This window comes from Manacus vitellinus, unplaced genomic scaffold, assembly GCF_001715985.3.
Source record: "Manacus vitellinus isolate BGI_N305 unplaced genomic scaffold, ASM171598v3 scaffold_15_pilon, whole genome shotgun sequence".
Lineage (NCBI taxonomy): Eukaryota > Metazoa > Chordata > Aves > Passeriformes > Pipridae > Manacus > Manacus vitellinus.
This window is the reverse complement of record NW_021939122.1, coordinates 4032452-4046274: the sequence shown is the minus strand read 5'-3', so window position 1 is coordinate 4046274 and position 13823 is coordinate 4032452. Positions and strand designations below refer to the sequence as shown.

Here is a 13823-nt window from a genome sequence, read left to right as displayed (position 1 = left end):
AGGCATAGTAGCCTGTGACTATTCACTGGACACATGCAGCAATTGTTTTTACATAGTTAAACATCAGTCAGCACTCAGGACAACTACAGCCTATCCCTTCTAGTCAGTAACTCCCACACCGTGGATACCAAACCTCACTCAGAAAAACAAACCAATACTCCCTCAGATTTTTCTGTCAGGCTTCCTGCCTTTGGATTAGCTCTTGCAGATATACTGTATAGCCTGTAAGCCCCTCACTGTCAGGATATTCTCTGGCAGTGGGAAGTGGAAGTCCTTTTCTCTTTCCCTTCAATCAACATTTTGGCTGCATGCTGCAGGTACAGCAGTTTGGTCAACAGTTCAATTTATTCCAACTGAAAGGTAGTAAAGAAGGTGAGGGGAAGCTCATCCAGGCAAAACAACTCCAACAACTTGTACAGATGATTACAGTGACTGGTACAAAAGTTCTGCTATCTGTGCCCAAGCACAGTACTGCTGAAAATATTTTGAAAGAAATAAGTACTTTTCTCATGCTATTATTTACAGATGAAGTGCACTGCCCTCAATAGAAATAATCACTAGAGAACATGGATGAACCGTGGTGGAACACTGTTCTAAAAAGCCTAGCTAACCAAAACCACTGCCAACATATAGAAATCTCCTGTACAAGACATGGCCTCCAAATTCTTTGTTATTACCATTTCTTTAGGTAAGATCCAAGAACTTTCACCATAGGATGAAAACAGCATTATTGCAGCTTCATGTATTGCTGGTCTTGGAGGCCTCACCAACTCTCAACTCTAGGTGCTTCTAGCAGCAACACAGGCTTGAACAGGAAGGAATTTCATGGCCACTCCCTGGGAGCAATGTAAGCATTTCCCGATTATTTGTTCTCATCATGTTTTTTCGTGGTTTCTAACTCTGAGAAACATTCATTTTTAGTTTCCCCCCAAACACGACATCTATTCCTGTTTTCAATACTTGTGTCTAGTCAAAGAAGCACCCATCACCAGTAATTTTTCCCTTCCTTCACTGAATGACTGTGAGATACTGAATTCAAAGCCAAAGAAAAGGAAGGATACTCACTGGACAGTTCCGCAGGTCTCCCATAGTGCTGGCGTTCTGCAGTAGCTCTCCAAACATATCTGGAGTTGGTTTCTCTCGCCTCTCCAGCATACAAATAGCTTGATTGCTTCAGTAAAGAGAAAACACAAGAAACAAAAGTTTAACAATAAAATAAAACAAACCCATATTAAGCCAGTATATGTTTCACTTACATTTCGTTAAAAGTTAAGAACCTGAAAATACACGACACTTTTTATATTTAACACTGTACTACAGAAAAAACACACATTGTTCAGTGTGAATTACATCATCTTCCCTTATAATACTGCATAAAGAAAAGAAGTAAAACTCAAAACAGAAACAGATCATTGTTTGGCTTAAAATTTATATCTTAAAAGCAAACTTTAGCATTTTGATAAATACTTGATTTCCAAATGAAATATGTGTTTCAAAATGCTTCCCTTCAACAATCACAGCTGTAGTAAAATAACACAGTAAAGCACACCCTTAATCACAAAACTGCAAACAAAAAATAGCAAAGTACCCAATTTTACTGTCCAAGTTGAAAGCAAGATGGTAATATGTACACAATACTAGTGCTCAAAGCATGTTTAAGTTTAAAAAGGTTTCAGTGGTAAATAAACGTGCTACTATGTATGGGTGCTTTTAAAATAATGCAACAGTTTTTATTGTGATATTTCATATATTTTTATATAAAATCCTGAATACCCCTTACATAATTATTTTCCCATTTTTCTAGTAAATAATATTCCGATATAAAGTGTCTTCTGGAACTTAATGGAAAACTACAGCTCGATAGAACAGGAGGCAGCAGCCACAAGGGGGAATGCTTTACAGTATTCCTGGTACAGTGGTACTCTGAACAGGAGGATGGAGTAGATATCCGAAGGTCCTTTTCAACGTAATTTTTTATTTTTTAATTTTTTAATCTGTTTTCTTAAATCACCTGCTCACATATTAAAGTCCTGCAAAATGTACATGAGTCCTCCCCACTCCAGTTATTAAGATTCAGGATCATAAACAAGCAGACACACTGATTCATGCCTAAATTGCTGTCTTCTGCCTCATTAAATCCTCATGTTCTTTATCAGAATTATCAAAGCTCCACGAACTTTGAACAAATCATGTTCTGCACATCTGATCTTGTGATCATAAAGGTTAAACTGCAATACAAGTATGGATAAAAAAGAAAAAAAGAAAGGAAAAGAAAAAAAATAGAAGTTCCTTGTGAAAAACTCAACTCACCAGAGTGAGGTTGTGGAAATATAATGTACCATCTGGATGAAAGGTAATGGGTCAGAGGTGGCACCACAGCTGGTACAAACACACTAAGGAGAAAGAAAATATAATACATTGACAAGATTAAACAGGTATTTCTGTAGCAATACTTCTGTTTGTATATCTTTTTACCAGGGCAATGCATGGTTTAGGAATGTAAATACGAAACTTGAGAACTGGTGATTGGAACTAAGCACATATCACCTCACCTGTTCAAATAAAGTCATAGCAAACTTCTGGTGGGAAACACAATGTGGTGCAGTGCAAATATCTTCCTTTGTCTCATCTGCAATGTGGAAGTGAATTCGCATTAACAGGTTTTCCTAGCCAAAGAAGAAAAGGCAAAAAAAGCATTAGATAATTTCAAATGCAGACAAAAGTTAAGATATAAATTACAAGAGCATGTCAGATGCAATTATGTTTAAGTGTTATTTACAAAAACAGAAGGCTCCTGCAAATTTCTGAAAGTTGCCTCAAAACCAAAGAAATTTATATTTCTTTGATATTAAAAAAAATGGCCTCCACTTCTGATTTGAAATATTATGTCAGATTTATTTTATTTACTAGCACTTCTGAAGATTCTGTTGATGATTCTTCTGTCCACTTCTCAAGCATCAATGGATTTGACCAAAAGTAACAGACAGAACAGCTCTGCAGTTTTAAAATCACTGGATTCACACTAACTTCTTCTCATCAATACAGAGTAACTCAAATCAATTTCTACATTCCACAAGGGCTTTGAAATATGGCACATAATCTACATTCTATCAAAAAGGGGGAGAACTAATAAATGAAGAGACAGACTAAATTCTATATGAAACAAAAGCACTGAATGTTTGCTAAACATTGTTTCATACAACTCTATCTGTTTTAAAGTTCTCAGGGGGTCTTGTTCCAAGACCTTCTCTCCTTCCACAGTTGCCAACATTAACCTGTGGGTACCATAAGTTTACTGACATCTCTTCCAGCAGCACACTTTTCACTATTACTACTGGCTGCTTGGATGGTTTGTAGGCCTGCAATAAACAGCTCAAGATTAATTATTAGGCAAAACAGCTCTGACCTTGTACAATTTGGCTTGAACAGTTTTCCTGTGAAAACATGATGTCAGAATAACTGGCAAACAAAATGTCCTTTCACCCTTTTGAGGTGATCCTTAAAACTAGAATCCTGGATCATTCTTGCAGTGCAATTTTTTTTACAATTCATATCTAAGATACACTTGAGAGTGCAAGCAAAAGTAACTGTAAAAATGGTTAACACTGGTATTTCCATTCAAATCATTAGCTTAGGGATCTCTTAGGGACTTTTCCAGGCCACACATGCAAACCCTTTTGCAATCTGGGGAAAGGAGGAATGGAGGAGAAAAAAAATAAAGGGGGGGGGCAGAAGGAAAGATTGTGTAGCATGGGGCCACATCTGTGCCTGTCAAACCATCTTTGAGTTATACTCACAAAACATTCAGCAGCATCATCCATGATGCCCAGCTGGAAGCGTTGCTCATCCTGAAATGTCTTTGCAAGAGCAGTACGCAGGGCATCAGAAGGCAGCACCTTCTCACTGCTACACTGAAACTGGTTGAAGATACCCTAGTAAAAACCCAAAAAGATAGTTAAGCTACTGTATTTTCAAAATATGACTCAAGTTATCTGAAAACAAACAGCAAACATTTAACTTGCTTTGATCCAGGAACACACTTGTATTGTACGTGGACTACAGGACAAAATCCTAAAAGTTCCTCCTTTGAAATCATATGCACCTTTGTGTATTTTTTCCTTTCCTTTCACATATCCAAGAAAGGGTGGGGAGCTTAGGAGTAAATTTCCCTCACTGTCAATCCCACTTGGATCTTCCTCCAAATCTGATTCCTGAAGCAAATACAATGAACGCTAAAACTTCCTCACTTTTATTCCTGTTTCTCCTTTTTCAATTAACTTTCTCACTTCAGCTCAGAAACTTTCTTCTTACACATGCCACCTTCTTTTCTCTCTTAAGCAATTCTTTCCAAACACCTTAGCCCTTAAACAGCAACAACTTGTTACTTGCATGCTTTAAGGAATTTACCTTCCATAAATCCAAGTGGATAACAATTAGATGATTTTTGTGTCAGTGTGCTGGAGGGAAAATGCACAAAGCAAATAGGAAAAACAGTTCCTGTGTAGAGCCAGCTCTTCACTTGCTGCCATAAACCTGCATTTTCATAACTTACACATCACCTGGGTAACCATTTGCAAGGATGAGCAGTTCTATAAAGACACATTATTGTCTAAAGTGCAGGTTATATGCGTGAAAGTTCCATATTCCCAACTGATTAAAACCTCACATTTATTTTGTGTGTGTGAAATATCCAAAACATCATCTGAAGTTCTTTAACTTTCACTGTGCCCTTCCTACAAAAACAGGAACAGAATTCTGTATGCAAGATCCTCAGTTTCAGTAAAGAACTTCTACCCTTATTTTCATACAGGGCCACTCAGTCTCTACACCACTCTTCCTCTTTCTACCTAATTTCATATGACAAGCAACCTTCCTCATCAGTGTCAATCTCAAAATTCTGCTTGTCCTTTCCTATAAAACTTTCCTCACGATTTCTCAGAAGATTGTGGAAAACCTCAATTCTTACTGCAAGAGGGAAAAAAGGATAACGGATAACCTTCAATTGTGCACCAGTTGGCTTTCCTGCCTTCTAAACTCAGTAAAACAAGGAGAAAAATCAAACTGGTTTGTCTGTTTAGTTTTCTTTCAAATCTACACTAATCAGCAGTGAGTCACGATTCATGTATCACTTCCTCCTGCAATCACAGAAAGCTTCTCTCCAGCATACTTAGAACCTCTATAATTTGGAAATAACCTGAATATTTTTCTCCTTTAACTATTCTTACTTTCCTTATAAGGAAATGAGAAAGTAAATTGGGAAAAGGTTTGTCAAATGGTACAATTTTGTCTGCTTTAAGCTGGAAGAGAGCAGAACGCAGCTGTCACTGCACAGCCAGCACACAACCTCTGCACCCCTGCCATTTCTGCCTGTAGAAATGGAACAATTTATAGTGTTGACATATTATCTAAGATAGATGTAAAATGCCCATCTCTCTTTACTGCTACTTTTATTTTGGTAGTCCTCATGGTGCTCATTCATGGGTGAGGGCCCACTGTGCTGAAGTTCAGAGCCCTTCTAAAATTGCCTTTATTAGAATATCAAATAATCATTAGAAAAGTGGTAATGAAGAGAAATATGTGAGGCAATAAGTCTCATACTTCATGAATCACAGACAATACCTCTCCTCAGTTACCTTTTTTATATATGTATATAAAAACTGAAAGAATTACAAAGTCTCTGCACTTAAACTCAGTCACCATTTCTGTCACTCTGATAACTGAGCAAGTTTCATGTTTCATTAGTGAATTTTCTCATTTCAGTGAACAAAAAAAAAAAAAAGCAGTGAGACATAACTCCATCCTGCTTCAGCACTTCCCATTAAATAATTTACAAGCACTTGAAAACATTCATGGTTGTGCTTTGGAAATATGTTTATTCTGGTTATCATCAATCTCACGTCATAGATCTGGAAACCAAGACACTTGCCTAGCAACTGGTCCACAACCTCACTGCCAGGAACTGATGGATGGGACCTGGTCTGCTTCAATGAAAGCCCTGAAATGGCTCTGCACTCCTGGGGAGTGAGAATCAATGCAGGCTCTAAACTAGGTAAAAGGAAAGGAAGCAAGCAACCCAGAACTCTCTTTCAAATTTCATCTTTAAAGAAACAGTTTATTTACCATGGAAAAAAAACAATTCAATAATGTTAAAGAATTCTGTGAAGAATGCAAAAATCAAGAAGTAAGAGATCCCAGTACTATATGGAAGAATGCTTCCTCAAATTTGTAATGACATAGCATACAATGGTATAGTTTAATTTAGATTACAAGAAAAAAAAAAGTCTTAAAACCAGCGAGTAATTGTGCATTTGAATCTAATAAAGATCAAATCTTATCATGGCATTGCACAGTGCAGTTTACAGCATGATGGAACACAGTGCTCATAGGAAGTCCCAAAAGCACCTCTAATGGAGTCAAAAACACTTTGAGCACACAGGGTAGTTTGGTTTTCCTCGAGTTTTGGTCTGGGATTTTGGGGATTTTTTAGGGGGGCAATTGGGTTCCTTCTCCTTTATTTTTCAAGACAGGTTCTTTGCTTCCCTTCAGAACAGGTCTTTCTTGTCTCTCAGCCTTAGATGGACAGGTGTGGCATTTCCTGCAGATTCATCATTTAACATTATCTAAGTCAGATCTCTCTCCTTAATTTAAGGTCTTGCCTTGAGTGATACTGTTAATCTCTAAAACATTTGTTCCATATACAGGTATGAAAAAAGCCAGCTGGGTGCAGACCAGGAAAGCACTGCTGATTCTGCCCCAGGAGCTCTCATGACACCTTTCCTCCCAGTGCTTCTGGAACATAATGAGAACTCTATATACAAAACATTCAAACTTCGTTCTCTTTAAAAACTTCTTCAACTGAAATTGAATATGGTGAAAATCCCACCAGTGTATTCACTTCACTGATGATCCCCCTCAATGGCTACATTCCAACACAAATGAGCATATCCCTTACAGTGGCAACAATATGAATGGACACTGTTAAAAGTTTCATTTAACCAGTTGTCAGTAACTAAAATCAAGGATGCTGAACAAAAAAAGAATTAGTTTAACAAATTACTAATATTGGTATTAATAGTAGTAGTTTGCTTTCTACACTTGAGGACGTGTTCTTGGCATGTTGGTAACACTACAAGCCAAGACAGAGAGGGAGGGATGATGCAAGGGATTTTTCAGATAGAAAGAATATCTTCTTGTTTCACTGCATTCCTAAGGTATATATAAAAAAGAAGCCCATTTCCCTTCACATCCCTTTCCCTACACATCTTCAAAGGTCTGGAAAGGGTGGCAGAGACAACAAAATTAGGATGCACAAGCATTCCTTAAGACCAATACATTCCCAAAGTCCATCTCGTTGCATACAGTCCTTCCCCAAATATCAATGATCACAAACCATGCAGTTTAGAGACTAAAGATAACAAATATTTTTTGAAGTAATTCATGGGATTGACATGAGTTCTTTGTAATTCTTTTAAATTTTAAAGATTTGAAAGTTGCAATATCTGTGAATCCTCCCATAGTTTATATGATCTGCTCCCAATTACCTTTTAACAGTGTTTAGAATCAATCTCCTCCCTAGGAAAGAAGTATTCCATTTATTTGGGGTAAATTGACATCTGCAGTGTACAACTAACCATACCAATTAAAAAAACCAAACTTGATATACATGCACATGTGACTTTTTAATCAAGCATGCAGAAGTAGGCTGACATAAGAATAAACTGATAGCTGAAGACAACAAGCAACAGCTACTGAATCAGATCAGTGTTCGTGCACTGTGAATTTGAGCTGTGTCCTTGGCAGCTTTCTGAGAACTAATTATTCCCTTCCAGCATTATGCAGAAGTTTCTTCTGGATGGGGATATCACTGCAGCTCTAGTGGTGTGGTATTTCTTTCAAAAAACAAAACATGTTCTCCCCCAAATGCCTTAGTATTCCCTACATTAATAGTTTCCACCTTTTAGCAAAAGCTACAAATATTAACATGGTCAATCCTCATCCTTCTCTCACTGCTCAGCATGTCAATATTATTCTTGCTGTCACTCAACTGTTTCTTGGTTTTGGTTTGTGGGGGGGTTGTTTTTATAATTTTTTTTAAACTTTCTCTCCATTTCAACAGCATGCCCTTCTTGATTCAATTCAGTGGACCATTTTTCTTGCTAATAGCACCTAATCTCTCCTTCAGAACATAACACTCTCCTGATGAAGCCTCTTACCCAGCACCACAACCTGTTTCAATAAAAATTCTGGTTGCTAAAAATCACTTTTCTCCCATTCAAACACATCAACCTCCACCCACAGTATTTCCACTAGCTCACATTTCTTCCCCACATTTCCTCAAGTTATATTCGCCTTCAAGGTTGCAATAAATTTGTGTCTTTGGATCTCCTCCCAAACCTCCAAGTCTGTAACAATCAACTTAGATTTCCATTTATTCCTTTCTTTTAGAGCCTCTTCCATTTGTAGTTACACTGTATCCTGAACATTAACATCAGGCCCCAATACACACTGTCAAGTCAGGCACCCGTGGTTACTACCAAAATCAGGTAAAATAATACTTTCCACGAGTGTTGTTTAGGAGGGTGGCAGCAAAAGAAACCCAAATCATAGAATGTGCACATCTACTAAGTAACAATTTATTAACTACTTGATCAAGATCAAAACAGGCAATTGTTATTTGGAAGCTTCAATTACCAGTTTATTAACTCAGGAAACTGTACTTGCTGCTAGTTTATTTGGCAGGCAGTTAACTGCAAGTGCCAACTGAAAAAAAAAAGTTCAAACAATAAAAGTAATTATTTTATGTATTTTGACTACTGTTTTACCCTGAAATACTATCGTGATTTGAAAAATGCACAAAACAAGGAGATGAAATCTCTGCAACCAACCTATTACTGTCTCAACCACATGATGAACATTTCATAACAAATCACTCCATTTCAAGCAAGTGGCTAATCAGAACCAACTATAGTCATCCCATTTCTTCAAAGCACTCTAAAACTTTACTGTTCTCAGTTTTCATCTTGGACAACCACATCATTTTTACACAGAAAATTCACATTCTTCCTGCTTTTGTTGCACATGACAAAATTACAGAAAAGACCAGCCCTACTGGAATTTATCAATCAACAGAGCATTCTTCTTTGTGATCTACAAAAAACACTCTGTCCTATATCCTGGCACTATGGAGCTCCCAGTACAATCCCTGGAAGGAGAACAAACTCTCTGTGGCATGCTCAGTACAGTGGACGGATTTCCCCCTTCCTGCCCTCTTCCAGCTGTGATAAACAAAACACCAAAGCAAAGTCACGCTGAAGAAAAAGGAAAATAAACCAAAACATAATAGGCTTCAACATCAATAATATATCAAAAAGTTGTTCTGGTGTTAGAGCAGGCAAACCATAGAGGTAAGGACAGCTTCTGTACTGAAAAAAAATATCTAAATAATGTCACATCTTAAGGAATAGTGTTTGGGATTCCAGCACAGAGTCTGCAGCTCTCTCATCTTTTTATAGCTGTTGATGCAAGGTTCCTTCAAAGTACCCAACTTATGTACGTCTGGAATGATTTCAAGGTTTATTTTGTAGCCACAAACATAGCCAGGTAGCACACTAAGTTTTAAAATCACTTCAAGAATTTGTGCAATGGAAGTCTTCAATGTGGTACAAAAAGAAAATGTGATTTGATATCAAGTATAACATCACTGTCCTGTGATTCTACATTTAAAATTACAAGTAGTATTTAGAGAGCTAGCTGAGCATTTACAGTAAATACTGTGCATGACATCAGAATCCCTAGAAACAGCTGCAGCAAGCCAAGAAAGCATGGAAAAAATACAACTTCTTCGGTGTTATTCAAAGGCTAAATTTAGCTTAATGAAGACTATCTTCCTCTAGAGTCAATAGGAAGAGGATGTTGGCTTTAGAGAAACATTTCAAAGTCAGAGAAGAGCATGAATCCTCTCTGCACAACACAGGAGGCATCAGGTATCTTGGGAAGGGACCCTGAAGTGGAGCGAGGGGACTCCACACGGACTACTCCCCTCAAGTATTGTCCCTTTCCAAGGCCAGGCTGGAATCTGAACGTGCCAGCACGACCTGAAGAGGAGTAAACATATCCTGCCTCCACCTTGCGTGTCTGGACACATATTTTGGGCAGATCCACCTGACAGCATGCAAGGCTAATTACCTCTCCCCAGACCCTAATGGGAGATTTTCGCATGGTATAGAGCTCCAAATTCTTGTGTTCCCACTGGATCCAGTCACATCTTCTCCCTCATCTTAGCAAAGCCTAAGGCAAGATTCAAGAGAAAGAAGATGTCAAAGACCTGGAGGCTAAGCTGGCATTACCCTGGCAGGACAACAATTAAAGGCTTCCAGAGCAGAAAGGAGAGCTGAGGCAGAAGGAAAAGCTGAGCACAGAAGGGAGGGCATGATCCTGCTGTAGTGGGACACAAAACATGCTCTTGGTTACACTTGCAGTATTAGGTGCACATTAAGCACATTATCCCATATGTCTTACACAAGTTTACACACACCATGTACCAGACAGACAGACTTGTACAGGAGGAAAAAAATAGAGCAATTTGAAAACACTGATCCAGAGGGCAGCAGAGAACAAATAAATACCTTACACAGCCTTTTCCCCACTTCTGATGCCTGCTTAAGGATTTATGAAGATGAATGTGACCATCTCCACAGTTTGGGGTTGTCCCTTGTGCATACCCCTATCTTTTCAGCTTCATGCAAGCAAGGCAACCTATGTTTCTGGTGTTCAGAGGGTTTTTTGGGGGTGGGAGGGAGGTTTGCATCCCCAATTTCACTTAGAGTTAAGTGACCACCTTTATTACTCACCTTTATAACAACATTTGACTTGATAACAACACAAAAATGGGTGTGGGATTTTTCAAATACTTATGTACACACATCATCATTTCACACAAGATAAAGGTGGAAGCGTGTCACAATACCACCCAGAGAAAAAGGTTCTGGAATGGGCTTGGGTAGAGCACTGCAATCTCCCATGAAGAATGGAGTGTAAACAGAGAAAATGCTAACTTTTTGATCCAGTTGCATTTTGTTTACTTTTTCAAGTATTCGCTACTGCCCACATTCATAAATACTTGTCTAGATAATTCTTTAATTGTTTACACATTCTTTAGAGGTTTTGTGAGCTATAGGAATTCTGCACACAGGAAGATGCAAGTTTCCTAAAATGTGCAAAAGTAGTACAGAATTTGGTGCAACATTATAGCTTGATTGGAAACTAAGGGTTGTAACACCTCCTGGCTAAGCATAGCATTGCTAAGAAATTCAGACAGAAAAAAACCAAAAACCAAAACCACAAAAAAATTCCTTGCAGATATCTGGGAGTGAGAAGAGAGCACAACAACTTTTTCAAAGGCTGCCTAATTTAAAAAATAAGCATATGGCTGCAGGCATGCAATTTGTGAAATCTGCCACTCTACCTGTCACTTCCAAGTTTATAATAGCTTACCACACACTTCAAGACATCAAAAGCAAGGATTTTACCAACAAAACTAAACACTCTTTGACCCAATGTCTGCTTTTAATACATATTAAAATACAGAGATCCTGTCATCTTCCAGTCTTACTGTAGTGTTTACCTTCTCATAGTGGTACTGCTAATCCACATGCATCTTTGTCCACAGTTCATCTTTCAAGACCAGTTCCACAAAGACCCATCCTCCCCATTTCCCGTAATATCCTTTCACATCCCTCTCCCTCTTTTCCAGTACTCTTGCAGAGAAAGACTTTTAACTATTATCTTTATATTAAAACCAGGAGTCTGATGCAGAGTTGAGAACCTACTTTCAACCACGGCAGAACCTGTCTGATCTCCTGGTATTTCCTTGGCATATCTTGCTGTTAGGTTAAACCCCAGAACAGCAAAAGCTTACATTGATGGTGATTTCCTAAATCCTTTTCTTTCTGACCTCAGCTAACAAAGAACGCCAACAATCCCTTGGCAACACTCAAGGGCATGATCCAAGAAATACCTTCAAATTATTTATTCCACTGAACTTAATGAACTCAAACCAGATCATGACTAAGTCTTGCCACTTCCCTATAAGGAAGGGGATATATTTAATACTCCATCTTTTTCTTGTCTGGATGTGCCATCTTGCTCCTAACCCACTGTTATATCCTCTTCTGATGATATTGCTGTAAATATCATCCTGTCCTGTCATTTCAACAGATATATCTTGAGACAAATTTCCCTTCAGAAGGAAATAACTCCACTTCATGCCTTAATAGTCTCCTCTTTGCTGTGCAAAGGAAAACCCCTTAACAACAGCCCAAAAACTAACCAGATAACTCATTTCAAGCCTATCTCTACCAGAGCACCTGTAAAGTCACTTAACAGTAGCAAGACAGCTATTATACCATAACTATTGCCTGTATCAACATCAGATGATCCTAATTTAAACCTTGCACTATTTTGCCACATTTGTAAGATACACTGTCTGTGCTTTTCATTACTGCACACATAATACTTGACACAATAAATTCTACCACAATTAATTTATATACTTAGTTGGATTTTATAACCCATTTGTGATCAAAGTCTCAGTCTTGATTTCAGAAAGAAAAATCACTGCTCAGGAAGATTAAAGATGGTATTTTCATCATGTTTGCATCATGTCCACTTCTCCCACAAGAAGCAGTGGGTTTGAAGAAGTAAAACTTAGAAAGGAGGCCACAAAAAAACCCAAAGTGCTACAAATTAATTGGTAGAGACAAATGGAGACACAGGATTGCACAACTGACTCAAGTAAATAGCAGTACTCAGAAGCAGAGTTAGCATTCAGATCTTACTGTCCAGGCAGCCTCTATGACAGTCAGCTATTGCATCTGCATCTACAAACAGAATTGATGTTTTTTAAAACAGAGACTACAAAGAGTGGAGCCATTTAATGCAGACATCAATACTTACAGTAGAAAATACCCTTTTAGTCTTACATAATCAACAGGTTTGAACAGAAAGGCTTAAAGACAGATTGCCTTCTCCATCCTGACATTTAAAGTAGTTCTAAAGGGACAGGTAAATGCTGATGAGCATACTAACTGTATCCAGTACTGTATTTGTACACCAAATGGCAAATTGGAAAAAATTAAGCAAAATTATTTTACTGCCTGAACTAATCTTTCAAACAAGGAGTCTCACAATAACCTGCATGCCATTGATAAGAGCCCTTGTATCTGAACAAATTTTAAAGGCAGTACTATAAGCATCTTGGATCAGTAGCTATCAGATTTATATTTGCTCTCCCAAATTTTCAGGTGAAAGTTTGATTATATACATTAATCAAGTATCATAAATATTTCTGTTCAACTTTTCTAAAAATGGTTTTCAGTTCATTTCTAACTTTTACCTTAAGAGCACAGAAGATGCAAGAATCACCCATACATTTGTGCGTTGTGATTTGCCGGAAACTGCGGCGAAAAATGTCCAGGTGCCAGAGAACCTGAAACACAAAAAGCAGCACAGCCAATTTTATGAATATATAAAATAAAACACTGCATAAACCTCTGATTAAAACAGTACATGCTAAATAATCCCGGAAGTACACTAATGTTATCAGTGAACATCACCTTTAAAAAGGGATGCCTTTTATGTAACTGCAAGTTGACATCTTCAGCTTTCTTCTTTAGCTGTAACCTTCACACATGTTAATTTACAATAGAATCTCCTTCTGAATTTCTTGCCACGTGCTTTTAGATTAGAAAACTCTCTTCTTTGTCTATGTGGCAGTGCTGGCTTAAACAGCACCTTCCCTGACTGCTCCCCTGTGCTGGCCAGCT

At 37.9% G+C, this 13823-nt stretch overlaps 1 protein-coding gene across 10 annotated transcripts in view; it reads right to left on the bottom strand.

The window, feature by feature from the left end:
* USP54 (ubiquitin specific peptidase 54) overlaps positions 1 to 13823 on the bottom strand; it is a 90962-nt gene that overhangs the window by 32255 nt on the left and 44884 nt on the right. For 9 of the 10 annotated variants that reach the window (XR_001920208.2, XM_008924301.3, XM_018069033.2 and 6 more), the window contains 5 exons: positions 13394 to 13486; positions 3798 to 3932; positions 2553 to 2666; positions 2311 to 2393; positions 1066 to 1171 (listed from right to left, as the gene is read on the bottom strand). Coding sequence is in view for 9 of the 10 variants with exons in the window: in XM_008924301.3 (XP_008922549.2) it covers positions 1066 to 1171; positions 2311 to 2393; positions 2553 to 2666; positions 3798 to 3932; positions 13394 to 13486 (531 nt within the window). In the remaining variant the exon portion in view is untranslated. Of the gene's footprint in view, positions 1 to 1065; positions 1172 to 2310; positions 2394 to 2552; positions 2667 to 3797; positions 3933 to 10185; positions 10234 to 13393; positions 13487 to 13823 lie in introns of those variants that run through there. The other variant, XM_018069034.2, reaches the window with a different exon arrangement.